Below are 12,320 nucleotides of genomic sequence, written 5' to 3'. Positions count from 1 at the left end.
GGAGAGGAAGGGGGAAATCAGGTTTCCGACATTTTTCCTTTTACTGGGACGTTTAGGGAACAAAATTTGTGGTCCAGAGGCAGAAGCACAGCAATTGTCATGCGAACTTTTGTTATTTGGCATTACGGGCAACAGCGGTCAGAATAATGCAATAAATAATTACAACAGATAGTTTCATTAACAAGCGCTCCATCTGCTACCTGGATCTGGCACCTGATGATCAGGACCGGTCAATGGGGCCTTTCTCTGGGCACTCATCTCTAATTTCCTATCAGAAGAATCAACCTACCTTCTCGTTTTCAGAACGGGTTGGTCACGGCTTTTTGACGTACATTTCACGTACACTTGATTACGTGAAGTAGTTATCGTGAAGATGTTGCCTCCGTCCCAGAATTCAGTTCGGATATGGCACGTCCTCATAGAATCTTACTCATTGGAAGGAAAATGCTCAACACCGCCACTACGGACTTGCGGTTCGCACTTTTCCCTTGATTACCTCAGTTACAAAAAATGAATGTGTATTTTGTGTATAATATATATATATATATACATTTATGTGTATATAAAATTTTAAATTATGTATATAACAAATGTAGTTCATAAGAAGACTCCCCCACTACTACTACTAGTAACGATGAGAACTTGTTCGAATAAAAAGTAATGAAACTGGCGTTCCAAGTACAGTACTGTTTACTCCATCTCAATAAAAACATTTTACTGTTCAGTACAGAGGGAATAGCAGAAAGCTTGAGCTACATAACGCATTTGGGTGACGGCCCATTTGCACACATTTCATGTCTCTCTCAGTGACCTCTCTCTCTCTCTGCACTCACACTGATGGCAAGCAAGGCGCGCTGGCAACGCCATTCGGCGCGGACTTCCAAGTTTTCTCGAATTTCCTTAAAGTTTCGATTTCAACTTGCGCATGAAATTTGAGTTTCGGCTCCTGAAATTTCGTTAAAGTATGCCTTTTGAAGTCTTCGGTCGTTGTTGGCGATTAACTGGACAAATGCCCGGACTTAATCACACTCGGCACTATTGAATAATACGACGGCAATAATCACAGCAAGAAGAGAAGCACGATGATTGTTTCCCCTGCCGTGCCCCGCATCTAAAGAGCAAGTCTTCGGTATGAAAGGCAAATGGAGTGGCTTAGGTAATCACCTTCAAATTTACGATGACGGATCTCAACAATTTCATATGTTTCGAGTGAGCAAATTGAAGGGAGGAGCCATTGAAAGCGACAGCGGTCGGGCCATCCATCTTGGGGTTAAATGGGATTACCAGTCGTGAGGTCATTTGAATTTAAGTTAATCAAATTCCAACGCCGAGCCCGCACTCTTTTCTTGGCAAGGCTGCCGATGCTCTCCCTTCTTCACTCGGTCGTCTCCCTTCCTCGTTCCCTCCTGTCCCCACTCCCACCGGCAAAATTATTGGCACAAAATTTGGTTGTAGCAGGAGCGCAGGACCCTTAGGGGGGGGCAAGGACCCTTTAAAATACACGGCACATCGTGCCGTCGGCTTTTAAAGAAAAGATGAGGAAAAATTGACGGAGCACACTTTATGGTTCCCCAGGGAGGGGCACCAAATGAAGCCGAAGGGTGGCCGGGGTAGAAGCCACGGAGGGACAGACTTCATTGGTGGCGCTGACAAGAAAGGATTAATTGTCCGGGGGGACCTACCTCCCAGTGCCCACTTCCCCCCCACCTCGAGCTTCCCTGCCTGGACAGTCGACAGCCCTGGCCGGAGCAGGGCCTGCCCTTGACAGGGGCCTAATTGTGGCCGGGGCCCCGAGGGTGACCAGCGATTGGGACGTCAGTCACAGCCTGGCTGGCGGTCCTTCCGCTGCCCCGGCCTCGCGCCTTGCGCCTGTCAGCGGTAATTCAAGATGCGCTGTTTGTTTTGACTGACCCCACACCCTGGCCACCCGGCTGCAATCAGTCCTCTGCTTACAACAAGCATCTTTAAGGTCATTGCAACACAAAAAAGACAGGCTGGCATTGTAATAACTTTACGATGGAACTGGCGGATTACTTACCAGGAGAGAGAGACAGAAAAAAAAAAGCAGATGAGAGATCTTGTGAACCATACATCAAGCAGAATCAGAAGATGGTCTCCGGAACTTAGCTGTTACTCACTGATGGCTACTCCAATCTTAATCAGGAAAGCATTCATTACTTGGCTTGATAGAGGAGGGTTGATTAAAATGTATCTCCTGGCCTACACGCCGTTCAGAGTAAAGAATTTTTTCATTGTTTGTTCCCTTAATTCTTTTCTGTAGTCAAGCTCTCTTATACACCTTTGAACATTAGTATTCCAACAATGTTCACAGAAATCCAATGTCAACAGGGAATACAATACACTGGAATAGTTAATGCGAACAAAAAAAAAAAAAATCATTCACATTTCGGTATTGGAAGATATATCGTTCCGTAAAATTTTATAATAATTATTTTGATTACGGAATATTCTGATAATATTTGGATATTTTCATACATGTATCCTTCATACTCACTTTTAAAATTATCATTTCTCAGTTTTACAAGACCTGGGATACCTAGTGATTTATGATATTAAAAATCTCAGTTTCAAATGTTGGGAGTTTATTTACCGGGGCTTCCATCATCCAGCTTCGTGTGTATATATAAAATGATGGAAGGAAGTTGCAAACATCCTTACATGACAAGCAGGCTGATGTAAAGCAGGACAAGTAAGTAAGTCACTGCATCCTGTGATGTTGAGATGTTTATCTCTCCTCTCGGCCAAACCACGTTTGTAGACACAGGCTCAAGGCATTGTCTCACCGAATCATGGAGATTAAACTTTGAAGGTCTAGCGTGGGCGGAAGTTGCTTTATGATAAAATCAAATAAAAAATTCCTATGTAAATAAAAAATATTTTATTGTTACAGCTATATTTATGTCTCTCCTTTTTTGTTGCGCAACGGTTTCTTCATGATGGATTTTTTTTTAAAAAAAAAAGATAATGGGAAAAAAGACAAGTGCAAGAGGTTATCTGATACCTTTCATTGCTGCTTTCATCCTTGTTGTAATCAGTTTTCTCTTATGTCGGTTTAGCTGTTGTCCCCACCCTTCATGTTGGCCTAGGGGTCACTGAGAGAGAAATGAGAAAGCTTTTCACCTTGTTCTGTGCTTCGAATGAGTCGACCAAGGAGTTAAACAGATGAGCACAAGTGTATTGAAACATATTCTAAGAAAGGATTAGTTGAGGTTGTCTTGACATAATATAAAATAGAACATTTAAATTTTTCAAATTTTCAAATTTTGAAATCATTGAAATGCAAACATAATGCATGAATATTTTGTAACACTTGTTGCTTTGTTCTCTCCGCAGCACACAGATGTGTTCTAAATGTTGATATATCGTATTTGTAACACGAAGTACTCATTAGTAACCATTGTTTGTCGGTGTTTCGACACACTTCTCTTTCTTCTTTTTTACAACTTTCATACTCTTCATTAATGCACATTCACCAAAGTGCAATCAGCTCAAACATAAACGCTGGTTGTATATAAACATATAAAAACTTTATATATATATACCTTTGTTGTTGTTTATATAGGTAGATGTCTATGTTTATCTGTTTTAACGTCTGGGTGTGTAAGTCCAGTGGTTACAGAAATTTCCACACCTTCTCACCGTTAAAAGAATAAACATTTGTATGTGGACAGTTTCCGAAAAATTTGAATTTCAACCTGCATGTGAAGTTTTGTAATTTTTTTCCTCTGGTTTGTGAAGGTTGAAATGGCGGGGAGCAGTATATTTGACTATGTCCACCAGCAGGACCATCCGGAACTCGCCGAGCATCTGGGCTGTGTCTGCCTCAGGGTGAGTTACAAACTTTGGCTTCTTTTTGAGGGAATAAACGTCACAAATCGCGTTACACGTGGTACCTCTAACGGAATTTGTTATGTTGTAGCGGTAATACTCCCATTACGTGTGGTAGTACCAATGTTCGCAGATTTTTATTTTTTATTTATTTATTTATTTTTTTTTTTTTTTGCGAAAGTGGGTTGGGTGTTTAGGTTGTTGTTATACCCACAACATTTTATGGCTACATGTATAGAACGCTCCGTCTGTAAACTAACTTACGTGGTGACATACCTTCTACGTGCTTGTTACGTTGTAGGGTCGTCAAGCGGTCTGTCTTCTCCGGGTTCTTCAGACGAAGGGTCGCCGTCATCAGGGGGCACAACTCGCTGCATGACCCCACCAGGACACGACCTCAGAGGTTAGTACTTGACAGTCTTTTTCTTTAGACACCAAGGTGATTAACCCTGGACTCACAAGCTGCAGAAAACTAATATTGTGAATGTCAGATTTTCTAGTTCTTTGCAAATTTTTGTATGACACAAATTAGAAATGAGTTAAGTTATGTTTATGCTCGACGAATGTTGAACGATGTTTGAACATCATTTGTTTGTTTTTCTGGAGATTTTCTCTCTAGGAAAGAGTTTCTGAATTATGCATTGACCGTGCCATGTAGACAAATAGTGAGACTGTGTGACGTTTTGTCTTGTCAGGCTACGTGATGAACCCCAACCCCAAGAAAGGCTGCGATCGTTCTTTCTGTCTGCGTATGAAATCCACGCTGACCAAGAGAGGCGTGCACGTCAAGAGCTCTGGTTACCGGGTTAGTGTGACGTCACTGACCCCATGAACCGCACTGGTTGTCTGTCTTGTGGTGTCTCCGGGCTAACCCTTTCGGACTTTTTCTGAGGACTTTTCAACCTGACGCTTGCTGCTCACTCTCCCACCTGACGCTTTCTACTTACTGTCTAGTGTGACGCTGTCTTACCACTATGTAGTCTAACTTCAACCTTTAAACTCTTGTCTGTCTCTCAGGACCCTGATGAACGTTAATACAAACCGTTTTCCAGTTTCTCCTTCTTGCACTAGACTCGACCTTCGTGTGACGCACCTCTATGCTTCTTTCCTGCTTCATGCTTGGCTGATCTCAGCTAACCGGTCTTGACAACAGCCACGGTGTCCTTCACTTTGTGTTTTTATGCACTTGACTTGATTACATTTTTTTAGCCTGGTTTTAGCTCTCCTTCGGGTTTTTTTTTAAGAGACTTTTTTTTATCTGTTCAGACTCTCAGATTCTAAGCATAGTTTAAACACATAAACCTAACTTCGGTTAAATATTAATTTATATTTCATAAATAGATGCAGTCTTCTCCTTACAAGATTTTGATGTTCCGTAGTTTCGATATTTAAAATGGTAATTGATTACCGTACAGCGATGATTTATTTATTTAATTTTATTTATTTATTTTTTTGTCTTTCGTGTATAACCGTGTGTTTCACTGCAGGTAGTCCACGTGCTCGGCCAGTTGCGGCCGCAGATGACGATGGGACTGGGACGGAAGTGCGGTGCACCTGTGCTGGGCCTGGTGGGGGTGGCCATCGCTCTACCCCCGCCCACGGTGACGGAGCTGCGGCTGGAGCACGACACCTTCATCACCCGCATGGCGCCGGACTTCACCGTCACCTTCTGCGAGTCGCTGTGAGTGTCCGACCTTTGCCCTCGCCTCACGCGCCACACTCACACTGTACTGAGCATCATGGCTACTCCAGTCTCTCTCTCTTCACACTTCACTTCACATGGCACTCTTCACATAGTTTGTCACTTTTCACACACCATGACACTTTTTACAGGTGATCTGGTTACGTTACTTCAAAATGTCAGGCAGTTTGTGTGTGTATATATATAAAGGCGGCACACTTATATTTTATCAGCGTTGATAGACTACATCAGGTCACGTGGTATTTTATTTGTCTTCTCAGCGTCTCGGACTTCATGGACCTGTCGGCAGAGGACATGACCAACAGGTCGTTGTATGATATGTGTCACGCGGGGGACATAGCCAACCTGAGGCAGGCACACGTCAATGGTCAGTCGCTATATATAGCCTACATATGTGTGTGTTGGTGTGTGTGTGTGTGTTGGTGTGTGTGTGGATGTTGTCATCCATGGTATGGGCTTGTCATTGACCGCGAACAGCTTCTTCACTGATTTTCTATCGTACCGGCCTAACAGACTGACCGTTCAAAAGCCTTCTCACCTGTGTTGTCCAGTGCTGACCAAAGGCCAGGCTATGACCGACTACTATCGGCTACTCAACCGGCAAGGCGGCTACGTGTGGATCCAGACCTGCGCCACGACGCTTCTCAACGGCAAAAACGCCGACGATCAGAACATCCTGTCTATCAACTACGTGCTGAGGTCAGGGGTCAAATCATGCCGACACTAAGTGCATGTTTGTTTAGTGTTGAGGGCCACGGTGGGGGGCTAGCACAAGATCACCAAGTTATTTTAAACATAATCAACAGCTTAACCCTTATTGTCGCGTGTAATATTCAGTGAAAGCTCCGTTAGTTGACACTTTTAGCTGTAACAGTTAGTTTGGAGATTGTGACGTCAGCAGTCCGGCCGGTCATCGGCGCAGCCAGGTGTGTGACGTGTGTCTGTCTGGCTGCTTGCAGTGGTGTGGAGAAAGGCAACAGCGTGATGAACATGTGGCAGATGTGTGGCGAAGTGTCTCCGGCACAGCCCCGAGCCTCCAGCCCAGCAACCGCCTCTCAGAGTTCGGGTAAAGACCGGGGGTCGTCGACAGATAAAGGTGAGAATCAGACCACGCTGACGACGGAATAAAACGTATTTTTTTTTCAAATGTCATTTCAATTACTAAGTTATGTTTGGTAAATAAGTGTAAACTATCCTAGCTTAGGTTTCCAAGTCATACAAAAGACAAGATATACAAAGCCAGTTATTTACATTTTGTTCCCCTAATTATAGAACAATCTGCTCGTACCTTTTATTCACTTAGCAAACTGACCGTAACATCACCCCACCCGACCTCTCTCTCTTACCACAGACGAGAAGACAAAGGGAAGTAACCACCAGAATAAAGACAGCAACAAAGGGACTCAATCCAACCAGAAGATTTTCTCCACGCGGTCGCCGTCGCACGTGGGACTGGGAAGCGTTGGCGGCGGGGACAGTGGCGATGGGGACACGGACGGTCTGTCTGACAGTGACGTGGTGGAGACGGGCACGGACAGCGGGGGTCAGTACGCAGAAAAGAACGGCTCGACCCAGGACTCCAAGAACAGCAGGAGGAAGATGGAACGGCCGCGCAAGCGCAAGCGGGAGGAACTGGACGCCGGCTTGGAGAAGGGCAGCGGACGAGGCGTCCCCGGTTCTCTCCCCTAGACAGCAGGCTTAGCTCCCCTAACGGGAAGGATGTCGGTCGCAGTCCACCATCGAGGACGGGCGTGGGGTCGGCGCCGCAGGATTTATCGCTGAAACCTTCGTCTTCGCCATCGCCAGCAGCAGCAGTTAGTGGCGGGTCCCTGCCTTCACCCATCGTGCAGAGTCCCACTACGGACAATGCGCGACCGGCCAATAACACCAACAACAACAATAACAACTTGTGGCCGAGGGGAGCTGGTGGCAATAGTGACAATGTCAGCGAAGCCAGCTCCCTAGGGAGCGGCAGTGGAGGTGTCTGCCTCCTCCCGTGACTTCAAACACGGTCAAGGAGCTGGAGGCTGTCATGAACCGTCACTTACCTTTCCTTGACAACGAGTCCATGACGTCACATCCGGACGGTTCCAGACTCGGGCAGGGCGGACTGGCAGCAGCGTCACCAGCATGAACAGTAGCAACACCACAGCAGCAGCAGCTACCACGCGCAGGCAGCTAAGAAATCGACCATCCAGTGGGTGGGGTCGCATGCTTCCACCGCTGACGTGGACGCCATGACGGCTTCCAAGTTTCTGCGCTCGTTGTACGAAAGTCGTGAGTCGGTAATCCGCTCCAGTGGCAGCTGCCACGCCGCGGTCAACGGCAGTGGCAGCAACAACACGGCAGTCAGCAACGGCAACAACAACAACAACAACCTCTGCAGCAGCATCAACAGCAATAATAACAACAACAATCACGGCCTCGGCCCGAGGGTGAACCACGTGTACCCGGACGTTACAGGCAGCCTGCTGACCCCGCCCGCGGGGGGAGAGTACAGAGACCAGCCCCCTCCTTTCTCCATCCCCAGCATCGTCATCTCTTCCCCCTCCTCACACGCCTCTTCCGCCATGGCCCTGTCTTCCTCCTGCTCCTCTCCCATTTCTTCTTCCTCTTCGTCCGTCTCCTCCTTGAAAGGAGGGTCCGGCTACCGTTACCCGTCGGCGTTGTCCTTGTCGCTGCCGTGTGCCGGGCTGGCCGAGGCCTACGGCATGACCCCACCGGCCTCCGTCTCGCCGCACGACAAACACGCCTCACCCTTCGCTGCAGCGGCGCTGGCCTACAACGAATCCCCTCACCCCACCCCCTGCGGCCTCCGCTCTCACCACACACTGTCGCCAGCCTCGTCCCCGGCCACTCACGTGGTCAGCAAGGATCCCGGGGTGGTGGGATCCTGTGGCAGCATGAGCGGCGTTCACGCGCAGGACTACGGTACGGCCAAGGCGGCCTACTATGCTATGTCAGCCTTAGGCAGCGGCCATGGCGGCTATGCTGATGTCAACCACAACACGGCCGCCGCCTACGACCAGTGCTCCCGTTCTGTCATTCCGTGGTACTAGTCGAGCCCAGCAGCTGAAGACAAGTCAAGGGGTGGGGAAAGGTGGGGAACGGGTGGCACTGAGTCTGGTGATTGTTTCATGTAACTGTTACTTTTCATGGTTCCGCTGCCTGTTCACAAGTACGAATGTTTTGGTGACATTTTTCTGTCCTTCCATTGACTTTTTTTAGACCTCTTTCCAGTTTCGGGTGGGTCGTCTTTCTCGAGCAGACTGATTAGTCATTGAATGTTTATTGAAAGCCTGGCACGGTGACTGGGGTAGAAGACAGATTTTGGCGAAAAATTTCTTAAAACTTTCAATTATGGACTTAGGAAACAAAATGTCTTCAAGAGCAAAAAAAAAAAGACATACTTTGGCGAATTCTGTAAATAAATTTGTATACAAACCAAAAACATTAGAAAATACAGAGTAATTGTCATGAAAACACCGCAGGCCCACACATATTTAAAAAGAATTTACTGTTACATCTTGCACCAAGGGTCAAAACTCCAGCGAAACTGCCATCGGTCAATTCTGCTTCTCGTTCAGCTGAATGATGCATCTCATTCTCCCTTTTTTTTTTTATTTTGGAAGGGATGAGAGATGGATGAATGTCATGACGGATATAAAATGTCGGGGTGGGTGTTACTGTTTATGTGCTGACAAGTTGCCGGACCTGGAGAGACTCGAGAAGCCGAGGAACCTCTCACTACCCTCACCAGGTCGTTCGTCACCTCACGTGTCCACGAAGTTGTTTCCCCAGTGCTTCCCTCCTGACAAGAGTTTATGTCCGTGTAGCCGGTGAAGCGAGTGTAGTTGGCATGCGCACCAAACGTAAGATAAAACATCACAACAACAACAACAACAACAACAACACGCACGGCCGGTGCGATGGGTGATGAGAGGAAAACACAGGTTAGCATTTATATTCACTGTAAATAAACATGAAACTTTACCTCATGAACGACGTTTTCCACATCACGTGAGGACAGGACTTCGCAGAAAACAAAACTGTAAAAGATGTTTTCAAACTAAATATGTTTCTGGCTGGTCAGAAGTGTGTCGAGTGGTCAGCGCATGAGACTGTGCACGCACGTGCTCTGACATCAGCCTGTACACAGACTGTACAGTGTCAGGACTTGCCATCGGATTCTATGTCAAATAAACAATAATTCATCTCCCTCCTGTCCACACACACACATATGCACGCGCACGCGCACACATACATTCTCCAATATTCATTCAGAACAGATCTTTCAGGCCAAATAACCAGTCGGCTTTTTAAGGCTTTCACATGTTTATAATTTGTGATGGTAAGTTTTATACTGCGTGATGGTAATTTCGTTGATTTTATTTTATTATTATAGTTTTCATGCAGTAGTAATTTTAGTTTTCGAAGCACGATCAAGCCCGTTAATAAATAACATGTTCACAAAGGGGGATCGCTCAGTTGAAACGATGACCTGGCCTGACCCTCCTGCACCTTACTCCATGATTCAGGAAAAACATTGTTTTCTCCTCTTCGTCTGCCTCTCTCCTTCTCTCAGACATAGACACACACACGCACGCACGTACACAACCTTCTCTGTTGGTTTTGTCTCCAGATCCTAGCCCTTTGACCAGGTCCAGTGTCACACAGAGGCTTTAGTCAATATAAATTGCATCCAGTTGTGTGACCATAGAAAAATGTTACTAAGTTTAAGTTTGTGTGTGCGTGAGAGAGAGAAAGGTTTATGTTTATGAATATGTGTGTGTGTGTGTGTGCGAGAGAGTCCGGGATGGATGGAGTGAGAGGAAGGAAGAGCGAGGGTTTGGCGTGTGAGAGGAAGACCTCCTACATGTCGTGGTCCAGTCCTCGTCCTCCAGCGGTCCAGACCATGAACCACTTGTTCCACTGTAGTAAAAGGTCTGTTTTCTTGTCGACAGAGTTTAGCCAGCACTTGTAACACGTCTACATGACAGCAGGCAATTCTGTTTTATACATGTTTGTTGGTTTATCAACCACTTACCTGTCAACATTGCTTCAACACGTCCTCCTTCCAAGTAGTTCATGATTCTTTCCACAACGCTGAGCACAATCAGACATTTTGTTATTGTTCTTTGCTCCCATAACCCCTCGCGCTGTTTGTAGAATTGTTGTAGAGTGTGTATATTAATTTGCGACTTCCTGTTGACAGTTAGTAGAGTTAAAAACATACCGTGCATACGGATCTCCGAAAACAGAACTGAATGTAGTGTACATATGTCCAGCACTTATCCTACGGTTGTATGCATTGACAAAATTTTACACCACGAACGAATGGAGCAAATAAAGATGAAAGTGATTCTGAGCGAGATTAAAAAAACTCTTTGTTTGTTTTGTTGGCATCTGAAGCTTTTAATTGGTGTCCGTTCCTCAATAATATTTTATTTGTCTCTGATGCACAAATTTGTTTGTATATTCTGTGCGATGTGAAGACACATTTCTGTCAAGAATGAATTAGAGAAAAAAAACAAATCTCGATACAGTGTCAATATTTTACTGAGAGATTGCGTAATCTTCGCTCATTAAATGAATTATTAAGTAAATTATTTCTGACAGATGTTGGGTGGGAAGGGTGGAGTCACACACTCACACACAATTTCTGCCTCAGTAAGCAAGCACCAGTGATTGTATTTTTCCCCGATCAGTTCTGCGACACACAACTAAACACACGAAGCCAGGTGAGCACTGTTCCCAAGCTCGGTTTCTTTTGTGGTGACAAGCCATGGCTATCACCACGCTCAGTGATCATGAAAGAGGACCAGGTGAGTGTGTCACGTGGTATCATGTCACGCAACATGGCGTCTCTAAAGTTTCCTCAAAACAAACATTAGCAGCGTCTGGTGGGAAGTTCTTGTGTTTGTTGCGTGTGTAGATACGTGTGGGCACAGAAGACATGTTTGAGTGTATATGTTGGACAAAGAGCATACACACTCTGACCTTATCTGCACGTGTCAATCATGTCTTAAGTTCTTCATTGGACAAACATCACTGAAACTCCAGCTGTAGGTGATGCTGAGAACAATTTATATTCTGGGTCTGTACATTGCTATACACGTATTTATGCATACATATAAATTTTCACACCCACACCAGAACTTATAGAAACATATCCATCGAAGCAGTTCAGAGCTTTGAACTCAAACTTCATTTGTTGTGTGCGTTGAAAGCTTTGCAAACTCCTGTAAGCTGCAGAGAACACAACAATCTTGGAATGTTCTAGAAAGTTGGTGATGGAGGCAGATGAGTGGACCAACTTGTGAGGCATTAAGAACTTCTGGCGACTACACAACAGGACGAGAGAAGAAAACAGAAAACACAACATACACCCTCGTCACACGACACCAGAGTGTAGAGGCGGGTGTTTGCGATCAGGGTGCCGCTTGTATTTGTTTCGGGGTAGGGGTGGGGTACCATGAACATACTGAGCTAGTAGCAGACTGTGTCTACAGAGCCACCATAGTTTCTACTCTTTCTGCTCGATAGTTTTGTTCCTCCACGGTTGATTGATCATATCAGTAGTTTCAGTTGTAGCTGACTGCTGTCCGTTTCCTTAGCAGCTAATGTACAAACACTGTAACGGGAGCGAGCCTTTGTGGTCGCCTTGCTTTACCATCCACAGCTGTGCACAGCATAATGAGTCTGTGTCATTAGTGTGTTCAGTGCATTTAAGAGAACATGAGTTAAATGTTATGAATACAAGAAGTAT

The 12,320-nt window shown here is 45.6% G+C and overlaps 1 protein-coding gene across 1 annotated transcript in view; it reads left to right on the top strand.

Moving 5' to 3' along the window:
• LOC112570382 (protein trachealess-like) overlaps positions 1-10,934 on the top strand; it is a 61,913-nt gene extending 50,979 nt beyond the window's left edge. Inside the window, exons 5-13 of the mRNA XM_025248800.1 lie at positions 3,760-3,849; positions 4,151-4,198; positions 4,231-4,252; positions 4,545-4,654; positions 5,337-5,530; positions 5,812-5,918; positions 6,103-6,250; positions 6,511-6,647; positions 6,903-10,934. Coding sequence (XP_025104585.1) covers positions 3,760-3,849; positions 4,151-4,198; positions 4,231-4,252; positions 4,545-4,654; positions 5,337-5,530; positions 5,812-5,918; positions 6,103-6,250; positions 6,511-6,647; positions 6,903-7,240 — 1,194 coding nt within the window. The 3' untranslated portion in view covers positions 7,241-10,934. The remainder of the gene's footprint in view (positions 1-3,759; positions 3,850-4,150; positions 4,199-4,230; positions 4,253-4,544; positions 4,655-5,336; positions 5,531-5,811; positions 5,919-6,102; positions 6,251-6,510; positions 6,648-6,902) is intronic.
• The last annotated feature ends 1,386 nt before the right edge of the window (positions 10,935-12,320 follow it).

This window comes from Pomacea canaliculata, linkage group LG8 (genome assembly GCF_003073045.1).
Source record: "Pomacea canaliculata isolate SZHN2017 linkage group LG8, ASM307304v1, whole genome shotgun sequence".
NCBI lineage: Eukaryota > Metazoa > Mollusca > Gastropoda > Architaenioglossa > Ampullariidae > Pomacea > Pomacea canaliculata.
The sequence above is the reverse complement of the archived record's forward strand: the minus strand, read 5'-3'. Positions and strand labels throughout refer to the sequence as shown.